This window comes from Uloborus diversus, chromosome 5, assembly GCF_026930045.1.
Source record: "Uloborus diversus isolate 005 chromosome 5, Udiv.v.3.1, whole genome shotgun sequence".
Classification (NCBI taxonomy): domain Eukaryota; kingdom Metazoa; phylum Arthropoda; class Arachnida; order Araneae; family Uloboridae; genus Uloborus; species Uloborus diversus.
The window spans coordinates 117,570,191-117,592,684 of record NC_072735.1 but is presented as its reverse complement, the minus strand read 5'-3'; the positions used below and the strand labels follow the sequence as shown (position 1 = coordinate 117,592,684).

General features: G+C 32.6%; 1 protein-coding gene across 1 annotated transcript in view; it reads left to right on the top strand.

Annotated features, from left to right (window-relative positions):
- Positions 1 to 22,231, top strand: part of LOC129222840 (son of sevenless homolog 2-like) — an 83,628-nt gene extending 61,397 nt beyond the window's left edge. Inside the window, exons 22-27 of the mRNA XM_054857391.1 lie at positions 35 to 217; positions 2,625 to 2,742; positions 3,346 to 3,515; positions 11,048 to 11,164; positions 13,735 to 13,993; positions 21,244 to 22,231. Of these exons, the coding sequence (XP_054713366.1) occupies positions 35 to 217; positions 2,625 to 2,742; positions 3,346 to 3,515; positions 11,048 to 11,164; positions 13,735 to 13,993; positions 21,244 to 21,869 (1,473 nt within the window). The 3' untranslated portion in view covers positions 21,870 to 22,231. The remainder of the gene's footprint in view (positions 1 to 34; positions 218 to 2,624; positions 2,743 to 3,345; positions 3,516 to 11,047; positions 11,165 to 13,734; positions 13,994 to 21,243) is intronic.
- Positions 22,232 to 22,494: the final 263 nt, after the last annotated feature.

Here is a 22,494-nt window from a genome sequence, read left to right as displayed (position 1 = left end):
CCAAATTCATACTTATTATTTTTTTCTTTTACAGTTTAGTTTTTGGTTAATGAAATGCATTGTTGAGACTGAAAATTTTGAAGAACGTGTTGCTGTAGCTTCCAGAGTATTAGAAATTATGATGGTTTTACAAGATTTGAATAATTTTACTGGTGTTTTAGAAGTAGTTGGTGCAATGAATTCGGCCTGTGTACATCGCCTTGAACATACATTAAATGTAAGGTGTACTTCTTTTGATTTTTTTTCTTTTTTAACGATTGAATTGAATATTTAAACGATAATAGATGGCACTAAATGGCTATAACTTTGATCATATTCGAGTCACATGGTAATTGACCTTCATGTACACGCTTTAGTTTCTTATTTGGGCCTCTCAATGGGTTTTTTTTTTTTTATGTAAACATCAGTGAATCACTGATCATGATTTATGAGGTCTCAATTGCTCTTGTTTATATCTTTGCTTCTCTTTTTTTTACGAGTAATTGAAAGAGATATACATCTAGTTGAATAAATTATGGGGGAGGGAAGGAAGGTTAAAATATTTTTGCGTATGTGTTCCAGACTTTTGGGATTCCCCATTCAATGAGAGTACAGGAATGATTTCAAGAGGCCAGAAGTTTATGATTATTTTTGAATCCTTTCTGATATTGTTCTTCTGTATTTATTCTTTTTCATTTGGAGAATGGAAAACTGCAATAAAAATGGTTAGCGAAGTGAGTGAAAGGGAATGTTTTCGAGTAAATTATGAAGCAGTTTTGAGACTTGTCGCGTGAGAAATATAACTAGTTTAAATTCGTTGACCTAAGTTGTTTTAATCAAAATTACATAAGGAACATATTTTTTTGCTACGTTTCTTTTTCTTTGATTCCACACTCACGATGTCAAACTCTAACTTTGTTTTTGTGCACATATCATTTAATTTCGTGCACATGGTTAAAGTTTTAGTATTCTACTTATTTCACTTCCTTATAATAATGTAATAGTCTTTATATTAATAATTAGTAATCAGTAGTACATTGTTTAAGCAAAATTAAAATTTCAAGCCATTATTTTGAGATGCTGATTTTATATGAATATTTTTGTTCAGTTAGGCTTAACTGCTGTAAATGCTCGGGCCAATGGCGGCATTCTATTTCAGAACGTTTGGTCCCGTAGCTGCGCTTCATTTTCCGAGAGCTGGTCCTCAAGGGGTTAATTAATCACTTTTTTTTTATCCCACTAAGATTTTTTAGCTATTTATTTAATAACAGAATATTTAGTTGAATATAGAAAAATATTAACTTTTCCTCACTAAAGAAATAATGCATTTACATGCAGTACAGTACCTAAAGATTTCTGCACACTAATCGCAACTCTTCAAATGTGTCCTGCAAGTTCTGCTGCAATAGATATTTTTCAAATTTTTCTTTTGTACAATCAAAAATTGTCCGTTGCTTCTCTCACGAAACTAGTTTATTGCTATGCCATGCTTTAACAACAAATAGGTTTTGACGAAGATGGCATAGACTAGGATGATTTAAGTGATATTTCAATCTAAAGAAATGTGTATTTTGCTTTTTAATTACTTTTATTTTATAGTTGTATCTTGATTAAGTATACTTCATATAGATATTTTTTATAGCATTTTTTACAGAATACTAAACAAACTAATTACATTTTCATTGTAAGTTAATTATTTGTCTTAGATGTTACAAACTGAAATTTTATGTTAATGTTTAAAAATTTAGAAGTAAAAATGCTCCATAATTTTAAAAGTAAGTTAAACCTTAAATTTTTTCTAAAGTATAAAAATAATTAAATTGAAATTTTTATCAAAATCTTTACATGCTTTTACTTTTATATGAAAAGGAAAAAAAGACTGTCCGTAAGTTGTTAACACAAAATCTATTTTTGCCACTTTGGCAAAAACTGGCAAAAACCTATTTTTGCCGGGCGGTAAAAACCGTGGTTTTTTCCATGGTTTTTTCTGCCCCCGGCAAAAACTTGCCAACCCTGCACAAAATGAAATTGAACTGTCTTTTTCAGTCATGGTAAACTTTTTTCTTGTTAGTTATAAGTAGAGATTCACTAATTCAGTATGCTGCATAGTCGGCAGACAAACCGAATATTTGGTAACCAAATACTAAACAAATTTAAGTGTTTGATAATTGGTAAACAAACATATTTTTTTATACATTGATGTAAGTTGCAATATAGTACAACAGTGCAAAATAATTTCAAATTGTTACTAATTATGATAAAAGTGAAAAAAATATGATATTGAGTGCATCCGAGGGTGCCCATATAGGGGGCAAAGGGGGGCTCAAGCCCCCCCCCCTTAGAAGTGAGATCTTCCCTGCTTTTAATGCTTTTTTTCTTTGCAAAAATGTATAAAAATTTCTTTTCCAGCCATTAATGAATAAGTTATTAAAAATGTCAAATTTTAATATCTCTAATCTGTACTGAAATAGATTTCTATGGGTAAAATAACTGATAACCCTATGGCTAAACCTTGGGGAAAATTTTTGAGCCCCCCTAAACATTTTGCATATGGGCACCCTTGGGTGCATCTCTAATTATAAGTAATAGTTTTAGATGTAGTGCTGTGGTTTGAAATTGAAATGAAAATTCATCTTTGTTTTTAGAATGTTAAGTGTAGTTTAAAAAAGGCTTTGGAAGATGCTCAAGAACTGAACTCGGATCATTTTAAGAAATATCAAGAAAAACTAAGATCAATCAACCCTCCATGTGTTCCCTTTTTTGGTAAATATCAGTAACTAAAAATTATGCATGTGTAGTTAGATGCAATACTTTACTTGTATTATAAAACTTCAAAAAAGTAGAGGAATTAGTTTCAAAAGTGGGCAACACGTGACTGCTCCCTTGTATACGTACTAATTATTCTAATTTTTTAAAGCTTCAAAGAAATTTGTGCATGAACTTATTTTCTCATTCTCTCATATTATGTAAATGGCAGTATGTATAAAAATGAGTAATAAGAGTTGTTTGAAGGAATGAGTTTTTGATTTCTCATAAACACCAGTAAAATATAAGAGCTTTAAGTTTCTTTTTATACTTAATTTTGGGCAGAAACCAAATAAGCGTGTTAGCACTATAAATTAAAGCAAGTTAAATGCCAAAAATGCCCTTAACAAACAAAAAAAAATTGTAGATATTTCTGCACGGCAGTTAGTGTTTGAAAATTGATGTGTTTAGTATTTGCTTTAACATTATAGTAAAGTCAAATTCTGTATTAATAGTTGTATAAAAAAATTTAGTATATGCCTTGTAATGTTTTTCGTGTTTTATCATACATGTTTGTCTTTCATTCAGTCTAATTATGTTTGTTCTGATTTATTTCATCAGGTATGTACTTAACAAATATTCTTCATATTGAGGAAGGTAATCCAGATTTTTTACCTAATGTGGAAGGATTAATAAATTTTAGCAAACGTCGCAAAGTTGCTGAAATAACTGGTGAAATACAACAGTATCAAAATCAACCTTATTGTCTAACAGTTCAAAGTGAGATTAAGGTACGTTATTTTATAGTTTTAATTGGAAGAAATATTATAAAAAGTGTAAGCATTTTTATTGTATGTTCAGCATTATTTAAAATTTTCCAACACTAAATTTGTAAAATATGATCTATTTTTTTCACAGTTGAAATAAAAAATTTATTGAATTATAAGCGAAATGAAATTATACCTACTGTTGATCTCATACGTATGTTTCTAAAAAATATATAAAACTAAATTCCGTGGCACGACAACCAATTGGGACCATTCTCAGTTCTCATGTTCAAGGGCTCTGTGGTGCAAGGCAGATGTTCAGGTTAGGTGGTCAGCCGAACACAGAACCCCCAGTGTTTAGTTCCCAACAGGGCTCATGAAATATGGCTGCTTGACCGCCGTTGGCGACCAATATACTACTGCTGAATATTCATAAATTGTTTGAACACAATATGAATACATAAAAGTGTCAAGGATTTAGGAGGGGGGTGGGGGTCATGACCAGAGCCAGATTTAGAATTAATGGAGCCCTAAACTCTTTCAGGTAGGGGGCCCCTTTTTCCTGCTGTGGTTTTTGGATTGACCTTAAGAAAGGGAATGGTATCAAGAGAGTGATGCAAGGCTTCCCTTTAAGTGGAGCATAGAATATCCCCAATGGGGTTGTTTCCTTCAGTCAAAAGTACTACCTATGGTCACAGAAATTGACAGAAAAAGCAAAAAAAATGAAATGGACCTAGAAAATACTTTTATTTTACCAACAGTTTTTTTTTAATTTTTCAAAATGTCCAATTTTTCAAACAGGGCGTGGTCTTTATGACGTCACAAATGATGTCCTTTGGTGCATTTTTCACTGCGTTTCCACGTTATGATATTCAAGCAGCGAATTAAAAATTGCCTCTACGCTTGCTATCAACCGTATCGTTGCCAGTACACGTGAGTAAAAATGCAAATTAAATATTGTGCTTTTCTGAATGGCAACAGTGAATGGCATTTCATTATTTGTGATGTCATCGGCAGAAGCGTTAAACAATGAAAGCGCACCGATTAAAGTAATTTTTTAAAAATATTAAACTTAGTCAAATTATTTAAAAAATTGGTGAAATCTTATGTTTTTAAGCATGTTCTTTCAGAAAAAAATACTTTTAAAATTTTGGAAACGACCCCATTGTGTGAGGTCCGGGGGGTTTCTCCCCCGTAAGAAATTTTGAAAAATAGATATAAAATTATGCATTTTGAAGCATTATGAAGTGTAGTTTGAACTGCAAAAATATCGGGACAGAAATAGGCAAACAAAACTTTTTTTAAAGTTATATACTCTTTCGCAAATTAAGCTAGAACACAGCAACAATTGTTTTCGATTCGACAAATCAATGACAGAAAGATTGAGGGAAGAGAAACGACAATGCATTGTTACTTGCTCAAATCGGCTTTCAGTACAATTGGTTTTTAATCACCCCTTCATACCACCGACAAATACCACAATGAATCCAGTAATAAAATGATCAATACAGTAAAAAATGCTTTAAAAGAAGTGATGTGCAGATTTAGAAAATAGGTAATAAGAGAGTAACATACTGCCCATTTGGACAATTCATTGTATAGTCAAGTGTATAAATTAAAATTAATGCCTTTGATAAGAAATAAAATTGGAACCCACTTTGCTAAGGATTTTAAAGACTTATCTAACTATTTTCAAGAAATCTAGAACAATTAAAATGATTTAAGGCTCTTCATTTGTACTTTCCAGTCTCTGATATTTTAGTACTTGATTGCAAACTCCTAGTTTTGTTCAAAAAGGAATCATTATTTTCCCTAACCCTAGTGGGGCAGAAAACAAAAAAGAATAGAGGTAGGTTTATATATATATATATATATATATATATATATATATATATATATATATATATATATATATATATATATATATATATATATATATATATAAGGACTGACAATATGCAGTAGCAGTAAGAAAAAAGCCAGCAGTAACAAAAGAATTTCAAAATATTGCATTCGGAATTAAATAAACAGCAAGACATGAAACATAAAAGTCGCAAAAAATTGTAACATGTTTCAGAAATATGAGGACTATGATTTTTAAATTTTTGATGCAAAATGTAGCAAGTAGCTGAATTTGACATATATTGGTACTTCCCCCCCCCCCCCCATTCGTGTTTAGTTGTCACACTTTTAAAAATTTACAGGGTTTTCAAGCACTAGAAAATGAAATTTACTTTTGCAAGTACTTTTTTTGAAATGAATAATGCAACTTTTCAGAAGTTGGTGGCCCCTAACAAAAAGGAGGCCCTAAACTATAGCTTGCTCAGCTTATATGTAAATCCTGCCTCAGGGCTGCGGAGTCGAAGAAAATTGGCCGACTCCGACTCCAGAATTTTGAAACCTCCGACTCCGGCTTTATATTATTTTTTTTCAAACCATCCCCCCCCCCCTCTCATGGGAAGGGGGAAAACCCATAAACTGAGATTGAAATATCAATTCTCTTTTATGAAATTTTTGCGTTGTATTTTATTGTAAACCTAAGATGCATACAACGTTAAAAATTCAATTTGAAAATCACTTTTTTCAATAGTTGCGGTTTCTAAAATGAGATTACTTAAAAATCCCATTAAAAAAAAACTAAAAGGATTAATTTGCTCCTCTGTTTAACAAATAGATGTTGATCAGATCCTGTGCTTTCAATTTTTGAAAGCACAGTGAAGAATGAGAGAAAGAGTTTTGAGAGAGAAAAAACTTTTTTGCAAAATCAGAACACTTTTCTTGGGGGGACGGTCACCCCCCCCCCCCCCAGGTGACACCCATCTGGTGGATGACACCTCAACTTAATTTCAGAGTTTATAAAAATTGAAAAACACACAGTCGAGGATCCTGACTTACGCGAGGGATATGTTCCTAGACTTCTCGGATAGGTTGAAATTTCGCGTTGTGCAAAAGTGTTGTTTTTATGATTTTTTTATTAACATACCCAATCATGTTAGACATTTTTAAATACCTATTAAACTGTTAGACCATTTTGTAACTATATATTAATATTTTTTACATAAAAAGCTGAATTTTTACTGTATTTTTTTTAAAAAGGCTGCAGTATTCAACGTAAAATACTGTTATGATGCACAAAATCAATGATCAATGGGACGGATAGACATAAAAAAACAGTACGATAATATGTAGTAATAATAAAGCACTGCACTGTAAGAGTACTTTTTCAGTAGATACAATAAGTTACATTTATAACTTAAAAATTAAAGATGATGATTTATGCTACGCAGTCTGATCGTCATTCTAATATATTTTTAAATACAGTAGCCTCGCATTTCCTTTTGTAACATTTACATCTGCACTGAAGTGACAAAATTCATGGGATAGCAATATGCAAATATACAGATGGCAGTAGCATCGCGTAGAACAGGTATAAATGCGCAGTGCTTTCGCAGAGCTTTCATTTGTGTTCAGGTTGTTCATGTGAAGAGATTTTGACGTGATTATGACCGCACAACGGGAATTAACAGATTTTGAACGCGGAATGTTAGTTGGAGCTAGACGCATGGGTCATGCCATTTCGGATATCGTTAGGGAATTCAACGTTCCCAGGTCTACTGTGTCAAGAGTGTGCCGAGAGTATCGAATTTCAGGCATAACATCCCACCATGGACAGCGCAGTGGTCGATCGCGTGCACTTAACGACCGAGATCGGCAACGTCTGTGTAGAGTTGTGAAAGCTAGCAGACAAGCAACACTGCGTCAAATAACCACAGAAATCAATGAGGGATGTACGAGGGACGTGTCCGGTAGGACTGTGCGGCGAAATTTGTCTTCCTTGGGATATACCAGCAGAAGACCGACTCGAGTGCCTTTACTGACAGCACGACATCGCTTTCAGCGACTCTCGTGGTCACGTGAGCATATCGGTTGGTCCCTAGATGAATGGAAAACCGTGGCCTGGTCCGATGAGTCACGATTTCAGTTGCTAAGAGCTGATGGTAGGGTTCGAGTGTGGCGCAGACCCCACGAAGCCATGGACCCAAATTGTCAACAAGGCACTGTTCAAGCTGGTGGTGGCAGCATAATGGTGTGGGCTGTTTTTACATGGCATGGACTTGGTCCTCTGGTGCGACTGAACCAAACAGTGACTGGAAATGCTTATGTTCAGCTACTTGGAGATCACTTGCAGCCATTCATGGACTTCATGTACCCCAACAACGATGGGATTTTTATGGATGACAATGCACCATTTCACTGGTCCACAACTGTTCGCGATTGGTTTGAAGAACATTCTGGACAATTCCAGCGAATGATCTGGCCACCTAGATCGCCCGACATGAATCCCATCGAGCATTTATGGGACATCATCGAGAGGTCTGTTCGTGACCAAAATCCTGCACCATCAACACTTTCTCAATTATAGACGTCTATAGAGACAGCATGGCTCAATATTGCTGCAGAAGACTTCCAACAACTTGTTGAGTTCATGCCACGTTGAGTTGCTGCACTTCGCCGGGCGAAAGGAGGACCTACACGATATTAAGACGTATCCCATGACTTTTGTCACTTCAGTGTATGGTAACACCACTCTTTCAAGGTCTCTATAAACTACAATACAAATTAGAGTAGATTCCGTCAGAAATAGAGCAGATTCCAATTTCATATTGTTTGCATTTTGCTTAAACAACTACTCTGCGAGCTTCATATTAAGGTCTTCATTGATACGGATTGCCTTCTCTTGATTTTTAATTATCCGTATGGAAAATTCACTCATTCCCAATTGTCGTGCTACCTTCGATTTACTTCTTAGTTGTTCAAACATATCAAGAATATTTACCTTTAATTAAATTGCCACAAACTTTTGCTTTTTGTTTCCATCTTCAAACTTTAGATAAAACAGCGTATGTAGGTGCCACAATATTTCATTAGCTTTCATATTTAGAATAAATAAATGAAAAATGAGGAATGGTGATACACTAATAAAGCTGTGCCGTGCGGTGGGTTGGAACTTGCGCTGTCAGTGATGCTAAAAGGATGAAAATACATTTACGAAGTCAATGTTTAGTAGTCAATAACAAAGCCGATACTTAGCATTACGATTCCTTTCCAAATATTTTCGTGTTGAGAGCGAGAAATTCGCTTTAGCTCTAAAATTCATTGTTCTTGAAAAACTCACATTATAGCCATTTCGCTTAAGTCGGATCACGTTGTAGGGGAGTCGACTGTACTTGAATTTTGAAAAATTTCCCCAATAAATGTTCAAATTCATCTTAAAAATTTCAAAAAAAATATTGTACTATATTGCGGAGAGAGGTCGGGTACTTGTACATCTGGAGTAAATTTTACACAAAATGCGGTGGTATACCGTTTTGTAGAAATAGCTTTTACTATACCTACATTTCTTGGCTCAATTTTTAATTGTATTGGATTAACTACAATTATTGAGTGTTGTAACCAATTAATGATTGATTATGAGTGATTAACATCACTCATAATCTTGCTTGCTCTTCATTAGAGACGTACCGAGTACTCGGTAATTACTCGGTACTTGGCATACTCGGCCAATTTGCCGAGTACTCGGTACTCGGCCAAATTCTGATCAGATACTTGGCCAATACCGAGTAGTTGCAAAAAATTGAATATTGTCCAAGACAGATACCAAAATTTATATTAAAAAAAAAGAGCAAGCATTATATTCTGCAATAATTTACAATTGAAATTTATAAGTCAAATTTAAATTTTGAAAATAATGAAGTTTGTAATGCTTCAATGGTATAAATCTTTCTTTTAATGTCCCCAAAGTTTATTAAACTTGTTTATTAAAAATTATGCAAAAAAAGGCAAGTATAGAAAATATGGAATTTTTATATTAAAAATGGATATTTGCTACAAACAAAAATTAGTTATACAAAATATAAAAATACCTTTGCTTAAAAAATTAAAGGAAATAAAACAATGTTAAAAGCACAGTGTAGGAACACTGCAGATATGTGTTTTGGAAGTTACAAGGAATTCCTTTTTCTATGCACAAAATGGGAGCTCGTGGATTTAAAAGCATCCGACAAAAGTTGGATTTTTTTTGTTGAATGTCTTTACCTTCTCTAGCATGTTATGCACTGAAAAAGACATTCCTTGTAAGGGGGGGGGCGGAAACATGTGTCTGCAGTGTTCTTGCACATTTGTTTTATCTGCTTTAAAAAAATATTTATGTTTGGCGGGCTAGAACTATAATTGATTGGTGTACAGTGAAACCCCTCCTAACGGACACCCCTCTTATGCGGATAATTTTTAATTCCCCAGTTCCAATGCAAATAACATTATTAAATCCCTCTCCTGCGGACACCTCTCTATTGCGGACAAAAAAAATTGTCCTGTTAGTGTCCGCATTAGAGGGATTTTACTGTAATTTGTTTTAATTCCAACTTGATTAATCATACCTTTTATTTATTTATTTTTAATTTTAAAAATCATTTTTTGGTAAAATTTTTGACAAACAAAATTGTTTATATAATGCGTAATTAAATTTCACCAGGAATTTAGTTTTAAAAACTATTATATGGACAAGGAGGTCTATACTACTATTCCAATAAGTTCAAAATTCATCACATGTGTGTCGGTGGTTCTTGTTAAAACATAATTGGTACTTGGTAACTCGGCCGAGTCGTGAAAGGCCGAGTACTCGGTACTCAGCTACTCGGCCAAAGTGCTACTCGGTACATCTCTACTCTTCATATTAAGTTTATGCACTAAGTAATCCTTGTTCCTTTGCTAAAATACTATTACAGTGAAAATGTGATGCGTCAAAGTTGCAGGAAAAGCAAAAAAAAATTGAGTTATCGAAGACTTGACTTATCTAATTCAAAAACGAGGCTATAGAGTAATGTTTCAAAGATAATATATACTTGATGTAATAATTGTATACAGTAAACACCCAATTATCTGTGAAATAGAGTGGCTTGATAGCCCCAGATAATCCAAATAATAGATAAGAAGTGATACAATAGCGAAAAAATATTAATAACACTCACACATGCTTTTAAATTATAACTAAAAACATTGCTACATTGTATGTACTGACATTGAATATAAAAAATATATATTTAAAATCTAAATGAGAACAATAACACACTCATAAGTTTTTTAAAAAATTAAAAGACCTGTGGATAATCCGAACCGCCGATAATCGGGAATTTCCTGTAAAATAATTTTATAAATTCAAGACTTTGTATAGCTTGGAAACCAAATTTATATTTTAATGCAGAACGTTTTAAGTTTTGAAGACATGAGTTGAAAGGAATGACTTTCTTGAACATTCTATATCGGCTTGGGAGACATTGACAATCTGATGCAAATAAGGATAACACACACAGATTTTAATAGCATAGTAAACTAACTGCTTATGGCCACCTCCATAGAGTTCATATTGCCATAACATGTGAAATATTTAATCTATTTTGCTAAAGCAGTCTGCACCTCTTTTTAATTTTAAATCAATGAGTTTTTTATTTTAATCTTCTCTCCTAATTTATATATTCATTTTGATCTTTATCTTTTAGAGGTACCTTGAAAATTTAGATCCTTTGGAAGGACGCACAGAGAAAGCTTTTAATGATTACTTGTACAATAAATCTCTTGAAATAGAACCTCGTGGATGCAAGCAACCTCCTAAATTTGTAAGTATTGTTTTCACTTAAATCATCCTAACCCAACATATCCACTAATAAGGTTTCATTAACTTTAAGTTCAACATGTCCCAGTTAATTTAATGCATTGAATTAAAATAGTCTACTATATAGACATAAAAATACATGGGAGAGCTTTTAGTTGTAGTGCAATATACACAAACAATGTTGTGGTTAATTCCCACAGGCTTGCAATTTCAGTATTTTTTATCCTGATTGAGTCACATGTCTGTCTCAAGTGGGAGTCTTTCTTATTATAAAGCATTCTTCCCTCATGCAAAGGAAATAATCTTATTGGTAGTGCAAAACTACAGCTGTTGCCAAATTAAAAAAAAAATCATAGAAACTCACACGGTTTAGAAAAAGAAACTTAGAACTTTAACTCGAACCAGTTCCTTTGAGCCAGTTGTCCAAATGAAGTCATCGGTGGGCAATGCAATATTTGCACTTGAGCTCATTTTGATCTGCATGTAGCAAAAATGGAGTTTGGTTTTAAAAAAATAAGAGTAAGTTATCATTTCTTTCCTTTTTTGAGAAAGATTTAATTAAAATAGCGCATGAATGTTAGTGGCTAACATTTTTTGAAATCAGCTCAATAAACAACAAAATAGTATAATTAGATACGAATTTATATCGTTAATACGGATGAACGTTTTAAAAAAGCCAAGTAACTACCATTGAGAAGGAATAGATGGAGAGAGTGCAACCCTACTATCCCGATACGGCAAAAGTACCATGTGACCTGGGGAGCAATTTGGAGTTGACCGCAACCGCTGAAGAAGTTTTCATTAGCTGAAGCCATGCATAATAACAACCTTTAACTGTAGAAGGGGAAAATTAGATTTATAGTAATAGTGCAGTATTCTAGCATTGTAAACTGTGAGGAAAAAGCCACACCAGGAGGTCCAGTAACTTTTCCCTAGCATGTACAAATGTTTTTTACTTCTAAATAAAGAAAAAATATCATTTATGTGCATTCAATGAGTATCATATTCCACAGTTGCCTATAATTTTCAAATTTTTGTATTTATTTTACCTATAAAAGATATAAAACTTTGTATCTTGAGTGCAAATAACATTTTAGTTCTATAGAAACACTTTTTACTCAACAAGTAATTATTTTAACGGCTCTTAAGCATTATGTGTACATTTGCTTTGTTGGCAAGTATCTTCTCGCCAAGCTCCAGTGAACAGCAGATGCGCAAGAATAAAGATTTGCTATTTTTATGCTTCAATTTAAATACTAGTATGCCTGCCTATGAAATCATTTCAAAACATTGATTACAATACATATGAATCCATAAATTTTCAGTCAATAACATAACACTTTAAACTATTTGTACATGCCCGTCATTTCAGGGAATAATTCATCAAAATACATGAAAAATGCAACTACATTATATTTTAAAATCCGGAAAGAAGTGGGGAGAGGGAGTTTGAATGATAGGCCTGTATTTATATCCGTTATTTATTTATTTATTTTTATGCGGTAAAGGATTTGGAGCCAGAGTTGCTCTGATTTGAGACCCCGACTTTATAATAAGCGCCATCGGGTCGTCTGAAAAATATTTAGTGCCAAAAGAGCGATTGCGTGCCAAAACTCGACAACTTTCCAGCGAAACAAGTCACCTGACCTGTGAAACATTGGGTCCCAAGCTTATTTCACTGAGACATTTGCTATGGCTCCCTCCATTAGTATTCCTTCTCAATGGTAACTACTAACTTAACTTCAAAATCTTTGTTTTTGCACACTTTCCCTACATTATTTTTTGAAAAAGTCAAACAGAGCTTGCTTACTCAAAGTGTTTTGAGAGCACTTTTGTGTCACTTTTTTCAAATTATAAAGAACATTATAATCCCCACCAAGATGCCATATTTTGTCAGTTGCGTTTTCTGAGAGAAATATTGCCTTTACATTCTAAAGCCTTATGGAACCCTCCACTTAGTGCTTTTAGCATTGTCCCAAAAAGGAAAAAAATTAATTTGGTTTTCTTTCTTTTCATGAATTTTATTCTTTTGTTGTTATTTTTTAAAAAATAGCAACAATATTTACAAAGCAGATCAATCTTATTAAACTATCCGGGAAAGTTATTCCATTAAACAAGGATCTTTAATTATGCATGTTATTTGGTTCCAGGGGGTTTTATTCTTATAAGTTTGTTTTATTTGTTTATCTGTTACTAGATGAAGTGGGACTGAAAGTATCAACAAATTTAAAACCAATCAAAAAATACTAAAACACAGCTGAACAACCTTATACATTTTTTAAAACTAAACATACTGCTGTGTTTGTTAAATATGTAGTATTTATAGGAATGCTTAACATTTATTCTCAACCCTTTCCAAAAATCATATTGTTTTTTATGCAAAAGCTGTATATAAAACAAAGTTGAAACAAACAAACCAGAAAAAATCCATGAACGTAATTAATGCAATTGAACTTTTAAAAACTTTTCAACAATGCTCATTTTGATACATATTGACATATTGCATGATTTTTTTGTTACTACACTATATATTTGAAATACTGATTTATTTTATTTCATTTTTTTCATTTACAGCCTCGCAAATGGCCTGATTTGCCATTAAAATCTCCCGGTATAAAGCCACGTTTGTCTCGTTCTGGTCACCATCCAACAAGCTTGCCATCTGATTCTCGTAGTTTTAGTATAAGTAGTCAACAAAATAATCAAGATGATGATGATGCTCAGTCTTGTGTTGTTACTCCTCCAAATCCTTCAACACCTCTTACACCTCCCTTTTCAGCTGGTGGCATGAATAGTGATCATAGTGTGTTTGCTCCTGTTATGATTGGCACAGGTATTTGGTTTTCATGTTCTTGTTATTTATAATAAAAGGGGGGGAGTTATGTTTTTTGCAGTACTTGTTGATCATTATTATATTAGTATTTTGTAAACAAGAGGTGACATGGCAAAACTGGTGGAACAACCTTGTCACAGGAGAAATTATATTATGTTATTTTGTATGAAGAAAAATATTATTTTTATCAGGGTTTGCCGATATATATCGGTCGATATATATCATGATATATATCCGATATTTATTTGGAAAATATCATGATATTTTGATATTTTCAATATTTATATTTTTCAACCACAGTATTTTCAATACAAAAATTATATTAATCATAGTAATATTGTTGATTTGTGATTAAAAATAACTAAAAAGTTGTGTACTATATTTTTATGATGTATTAATACATCATTAATATAATAGTCATATAATATTCCTTTTTTACTTGTATTTTATATTCATAAAATTATTAATAATATAACAATTTTAATTCTTATTAAAATTGCTAGTTAAATATTAAACATTGCCCAGAAAATAAGGAAATGTCTTATGCATTAGTCTATGTGCAGTCATATTATTTATTTCTGAATCCTATAAGTGTAAAAGTAGCTAACAGAAGAAAAATGAGTAAAACAACTAATGCTAAATCAACTCCATTAAAATTGATAGAAATGTAAAAGAAATTTTGCATTTATAAATAATGAAAGAAACCTTAATTTTAAGTCTACGTATTGTAAATATAATATAAGAAAATAAAGAGTGATTTGAGGATGCATTTACTATTTTGAAGACTTTAGTTTGTGCTAATTGAATATTGGATATACATCAAAATATCCGAAAAATATCAAAATATTGGATATTTTCGAAAATATCATGATATTTTCAAATCTGATTTTTATGTTAATAAATGATTTGTCACAGGAAAAAATTATGCTTTTTTTTCTTTTTTCAAGCAACAAAAACTCTGAACATTTTATAACATAACTTTGAAATTGAAAATATATTTATTTCAGATGTCATTATATAAAACAAAATGAAAGTAACGAATGCATAAAAAATGAAAGCAGTTTAAAAATAGCAATTTTATGTCTTAAAAAAACATGAAATTTCAATGAATATAGTTATTTTAGAAGTGGGGGGGGGGGCAGATTTTTATCTTAAAGATTTATTTTGTACTTATTTCCTTTGAAAACTACAACCCATCAATTGCATTTCGAGTGAGATTAGTAAGAATTGCAGTGTATCTTTTTAGTTTTTTGTAAACTGTTATTTGTATTCAAAAATTCTTGTTTTGTAAATTTTCCCCTAATTTTAAACTTAATTAATTTTAAAAGTTTAATTAGGTACATGAAATGCTTGCTAAAATTGTAGTTTTCATAGTTGAGATGCAAGTTTCATCAAATGAAGGGAGAGGGCTCTGTAGCTGAGCCTCTGTAGCTTCTTAACCTGAGTCTTGGTTAGGAAGGGGGATATTGATATGTGCTGGGGATGTGTCGATTAGCAAATTGATCAATTGAGGCAGTGAGAAAAAAGGGATGTAAGTGGCAAAATTAAAAATTTGGAGATAACCAGCACACTGGTAGGTGAACCTCTCCTCTGTCTTTGGGCAAGAGATGGTGCTAGTAGCCGTGGTAGTTGCTGCTATGCAGCATGATTTAGAAAAAAAATTCAATGAAATCTTACCTGGGATGCTATCTTTTAAACGCGTTTTACTCAAAACTTGAAAATGTCCACTTACATCCCTTTGCTTCTCACTGCCTTACTTACCAATTAGTGGTAGTTAGCAAACAATTAATGATGATGATGGTTTTTAGTTCTACAATTTCTGCATTGACAAATTTTTCTTTTTCAAATAAATTTTTGCAATTTCATTCAATTTCTGTGAGCAAATATTCAGTTTATTGTTAAAATATATTGACATACGAAGCATGTTGCAACATTAAAAATACGCGTATTTTTTCAGAACAAACAAATTTTAACGTTACTTTAACCATCAATTTTTGTTCAGAAAATATAAAACTCTTTAAGCATGTACATGAAATTTTAAAAAATCAAATAATTATTGAAATAATGAAATAAAGTGAAGAGTTATCTAGTGGGAGGAAATGTACATGAACCAGCAAAAAAAAGTTTATATTCTAGCAATCCTGAAGTACTCCTGTTTTTACATTACAATTTAAAAGTTACCATATTCAATTCTTCATTATAGTGTTATGTGACTGTCAACTGTGAGGGTTAGATTCAATATTTCATTCAATTTTATGCAAATTTTGTATTAGTCCAGTCAATAGACTAATACAAATAGACTAATACATTTTACCTTGCAAAAAATGGGGTCAAAGATTTTTTTTTTTTTTTAATTTGTACATATTGGTGCCGACATGAAAAAACCAAGTTATCCAGCACGAAAGACCCCGGGAGAACTTTTGGGGACCGAAAAACCACAAAAATTTATGACTTTTTTTGTTTTTTTGAAAATATCTCCGAAATGGTTCAACTTAGAAAAAAGTATTAAATATAAAGTTTAAAGAACATAAAATTGCCTACAACTTTTGTATTTACAACTTTTTTGTAGCGCAAATAGCAAGCTTGCTATAGCTCTTTGAAAATAGGTCATTTTTCTCCACTCCGAAAAAAAAAGCTTTCACACCGAAAGCAAGGCGTCGTAATTATTAGAACTTGAATAGAAACTTAAGTTTCAGGAGAGTTTATCGACATCTTGAGTAATTTGAGTCTCTTGCTCCAGCCCCCCCCCCCGCCGGACACAGAGTAGCAATTCTGGCTGATAAATTAGTTCTCACTATAGACTCCAAAAACAGACTATGTATTATGAAACTGAAATACATATATACAGACTTATTTAAAGCACATACGACGATGCAATAATGAAAAAAAGAACCTTCCCCACTGCTCACAGAGTAACATTTCTGATCTGACAGAGGTAGTCTTCATCAGACTCCAATAACAGATGATATATTGTAGTTTGTAACTGGATTACACATTCATTTGAGGCACATAATTCGTACATTCTAGTCTAATTATTGCAAACAAAGATGTGATTTTTAAATATTAATGTGAAGGAATGAATATTAGGCAGCTATTAAGCAAGCACAATCAACACAATTATGCATCCTATGCTACAATAATAATAATAAACCCTCCTCCACCGTTCACAAACTAATATTTCTGGTCTGACAGAGGTAGTCTTCATCAGACTCCAAAAACATATGATTTATATTGCAGTTTGTAATTGAATTACATAAACTTCGCATTCATTTAAAGCACATAATTCGTACCATCTATTCCATTACAAGCGAAAATGCGATATTTGAATATAAATATGAATGAATAAATATTAGGGTGATAATAAGCAAACAATAGACATAATAATGCATAATTGAAGGTACAATAGTTATACGTAATGAACACTATGAAAAAATTCTGCAGAAACTGACTTTTTGAGGCATGAAAAACCCAAAAGAATTACCTTTCAAAATGAAAATCCAACTGTAGAAGCTTAATACATACATTTAAATTACAGGGAAATTCATTCGTCCTTAAAGCAAATAAAGAAAGGACAACAAAATACTCTGTATATATACGTCTATAAATCTTCTTCGAAGCCGTTTTGAAGGCCCAGGTTCTCCGGGTTCAGAATCTGTAGGGAGTGGAAAGAAACTGTGGTCCTTTAATTGTTCATCTCCTTGTTGCGGTGATTCCAAAAGCTCCTGGAACAAATCATCTTCTTCGGCAATCTCACCCAAAAATGAAATTTCTGCAACATTTTAAGAATTTGTACCACTGCAGTGTTTGCACGTGCTGGAGCATTTTAAACCTGCCTTGTGACAAGAACAGGCTCTAGTACAATTTTTCTTGCAGGTACAAGGTACAATCTTCAAAAGATTCTGAGTAACTGAATCTCTTTTCGTGTCAACAGGCATTAGACCTTACGTTCTGCTTTCCCAACCCCATTTCTCTGGATCAATTACGTTGCCCAACCAACTTTGAATTTGGTGGTAGCACCGATATGAGTGATAACGTCCAGCATCCCCGCACGTTGGAGGTAGCCCTGCAAGATTTATTTTAGCCCTGTATACTAGTTTTATAAAAAGATTGAATCGCAAAGTATCCAAAGATAGGTTCAAATACTTTACGTCACCTGTGTATAATATTTTCAAAATGTTTTCTCCAGTTGCAGCTATGGCATCATGATGACTGATTGCGTCTATAAATACTTCAATAGCTTCCTTAATTTCAGGAGTTTTTTTTTTTTTTTTGGATATGTTGTACAACTTAATTTTGCCTTGACCAAAAATTGCCGAAGTCGTGTCACACCCAATAAACGCATGGATGAAAAGAATATTGCTGGGGTCAAACTTAAAGGATTTAGTGGGGGGGAAAAACAAATCACAAGCATTCCCTCTTCCAGGTTTTAAACAGAACAAGTTACTGAAAGGCTGTCCTAAAGCTGTCATCAGCACCAACAGATCTATATCCTCTCGCCCACTATAACAACCTTTTCAATTTCCTTCGCCTTTGAAAGAGTAGTAAGTAAGTTGGCATCTTCTAGAAGCTGCCTGATTTTAATGCCACACTCTTCAAAATATGTCTCAAGAAGTTGAATAAGACGATTCTTGTTGTTATAATTTGCCACAAATCTTTCAAGAGAAGAGATTGATTGCTCATTAATTTAGCATTTATGACAGGCAGTGTGAATTGTCACTTCTTTTAGGTCCTTCAAAAAACGCTGATGTTCTTCATTTTGACGTTTTGCGCTGCATCTTTGAAGATTTTCTAACCCCTTCTCCTTCACACTCTTTATTTCGCATTCATTCAAACTGATTTCGCAAAAAAATAAATAAATAAATAAATAAAAATAAAATTAAATTAAATTTAAAAAAAAAACTTGGTCAGGCATAATCATTTCTAGGGGAAAAAATTGTAATACAGATCACACAGATTGATAAAAGATACTCTCGCTCGAACTCTGAAGTGACCAACATGACTACAGGGGTCAAAGTGGTCCTATATATCCTATATTTCCTATATTTTCAAAAAAAGTATGAAAACTGTCCTATATTTCCTATACTTTTGGAAAATGTCCTATATTTCCTATATTCCTGTTTTTTATCCAATTTATTTCTTTAAAACAACAGTAAACAAACTATCTGACATCGGATTTTTCGTCGAAAGTACGTGTGCAAACGAATTTCAAATTAAAAAACACAACTCACTAAATCCTGCAACAGGCATCTTCTCTCATTGGCCACAGCAATATGACGTCACTGTAGTGGGTGGAGTTTCGAGAACGAATTCTGAAGTTGGTTTTAGAATTTTGCGTTTGGCAACAGCAGTTTGTTTTGTTTTCCAGCGTGGTTTTTTTGGTTTTGTTTTCATGTTTTTGGTTTTTGTTTTCGCGGGTATATTTTCGTGTTCAGTGCATTTTCTGATCGGAATGTTATAATAGTCTTTTTGCAATCTTTTCTTTTCGTGGAATTTTATAGAACAAAATATCTATGTTTGTGCTACAAAGCATTGGTTATTTCTTGTTAGTTCTCAATACAAAGACGGTTTTTATTTATTTATATAAGTTATGTTTGAGACACTTCTATCCCTGCAAAAATTGTGAGTTGCTGTGTTAATTATCAATAAATTTCACTTTTTTTTTTTTTTTTTTTTTTGTCTACAAAGTACACTTTTTTCAAAAATTATTCTTTCAACTACAGGAAAGTCATTTCAGGTGTAAGTTATAATTTTTTTTTTGAAGGTTTTTTTTAAACAAAATCATTGATAAGAATAAATAAATAATATGTATGTATTATTTTATTTTTCATAGCGAAACTATTCATATAATGTGTCTTATATTTGTCCTATATTTTTTGTGGAAAATGTCCTATATGTGACAAGTTGATCACTTCTACCCCTGTGACTAGTTATTGAGTCGATACATCGCATTTGGAGAGAGAAAAAAAGGGGGGGGGGATAGGACTAGGGTGTTTTTTTTTAATTAAAGGGAACAGAGGCATTCACCCTCTGCTGCGAAAGACAAATGATTTCCAAGGCTGCCGGCGTTTCTACTTTTTTCCTCCATTATCTGATGCGCTTTCACGCACTTCGCTGAGAGGTTCAGAAAAAGTGCGACTTTCAAGTAGCTGTAACTCGCTTGCTTTTCATGCTACAAAAATATTGTAATGACAAAAGTTGAAGGAAATTTAATCCTCTTTAACATTTGTATTGGAAGTTTTTTGTAATTTTAACCATTTTTGAGATATTTTGAAAATACCACAAAAAGTCACACATTTTGGGGGGTTTTCGGCCCCCAAAACTTCTCCCAAGGTCTTTCGTGTTGGATAACTTGGTTTTTTCATATTGGCTCTAGTATATATAAATTTAAAAAAAAATCTTGGACCCCATTTTTTGTAAGCCAAGCCCGTTTTTTTCTACCTATTGACTGGACTATATTGTTTGTCTTTATTTTAGGCTGTACACTACTTTAATGTTACATGTTATACTCATGTTGCACAAAATTACATTCATTTATTGTTAATAAATTTATTTATCTTGGTTTCTTGTGCAAAAAATACATAAAAATTTAAAAAATATTTATAAAATATTTTCTTTCCTGATTAATCTGTTAAATTTGGACGATTATGGTTGATTACTGCCGATCAACTTGCGCATCTCTAATATCGTCACCTCAGAGCAACACTAAGACATCTAATCCCAGAAATAACACTAAGTTATCCTACTGTTACTCTAAGGGGATGATATGTGCATTGCCGTATGAACAAAAAAGATGAAATATTAGCAGACAAATGATAAAGTGCAAGAATCTGCATATGAAAGCATATTTATTGCATGTAAGCTTATAACTATTTATGATTATTCTTCTAACTTTACAGACAACTAAATAATGAAAAAATATACCAGATTTACAGGTGTTTTTGTTTGAATTGTAAGTTCTTTGATTTTGTGCAACAAATGCCTTTTTTACTGAATGCTTATTTTATTCAAAAAATCTTTTTTCTCTTCCAAGTTTATTAATTCCTAACCTGCTAAAGCATAAAAATATTTTTTTAAAGGAGGACTTTAAAATTTATGACTGCATGAATCTCCCTCTCTTTTAAATTGCTTAACAGTACCTAATATCTAATAATTGTAATAAATTCATTTTTTAACTGTTAACCAGCTGTTTTGCCTGTTTTTTTTAATCTAATTTATTTGTGTAACTTATTTTTAATGATTTTTATTTGCAGGAACTATAGCTATACCTGAAGCCCCGGGAAGTTATCCATCAAGCCCATCTTTTGCATCAAGTAATATTCCTCCTCCTCCACCTCCTCTTCCCAGCCCGCCTTCCTTGCCTCCTCCTCCTCTGCCCCCAAGACGGAAAAGAGAGTCATCTGTTGGGGACACATCTCCGCGTAGTAAACAAGCAACAGATGCGCCCTTGTTGCCACCTCGAGAAACCAGTCCTCCACCATTGCCACCACGAAGAGACTTAGGAGGATGTTCTGGAACTCTGCCTCGAATGCATTCTGCTTCCAATTTTCCTCCTATACCCAGACCATACAGCAGCAGTTGGTGTAACTCTTCGAGTGAAGTTACTTTGCCAAGAAGAAACTCTGCTTTGGACGTTGCCAACATACCACAAAATACGCCTAGACGCTTGTCACAGTCATCATTAAATGATGCTACTGTTCCTTCTACAAGCACTCCTTTTTCTCTATCTCCTATCCCGGTGGCTCATCATACATCTGTTGGAGTGTTGGACAATCCTATTACATTGTTGCCACCACCACATTCTGGTAGATCAACGCCACAGTTGCCTCCAAAGACTCATAGGCAGACTCTTTTAATGAATAATCATGCTCCTAGGTAGCCTTTAATTAATTATAGTTTCACATTGTGCTATAGTGTATATATGAAAAATTATTTTTCCTAGAATCAAAATGAAGATGAAAAAATAATGGGAATTCCATTTGTACATAACACTTATGTATGTATATAGGCATATTTCAACATCATGATTTTTTTAAGGCAGTAATTTTGTTTAAATGTTTGGTTCAAAGCCAGTACAGAAAAAAAAGTGAAATTGCTCAAAGCAAAATTCAGATTCCTTTGTAAATATTTAGAAGTGCATAATGTATTATAATTTTCATTAAAGATGCTGATTAATATAAAAAAGCACAGTACCAGTGATGAATAAACTTCGTTATTGAATAAAAAGTGATCCTTGTTGTAGTTGTATTTATTAGTTCTTCAATTTCCAACTTGTGAACTAAACATCTCCACACTCACATAAATGTTTTGTGAATAAAAATGTTTTGAATATGGTTAATTACAATTTAACATTACATTATAAAATGCATTGGATTGGAATTAAAATATTCGATGAAACTGCAAGTTAGCACTTTTTGTTCTCTTTTTCCAGTTTTTTTGTAAGCTCATCCCGGGATAGGTATAAAGCACCTTTTCTAAATTTTAACTATGTTATAATAAAAATA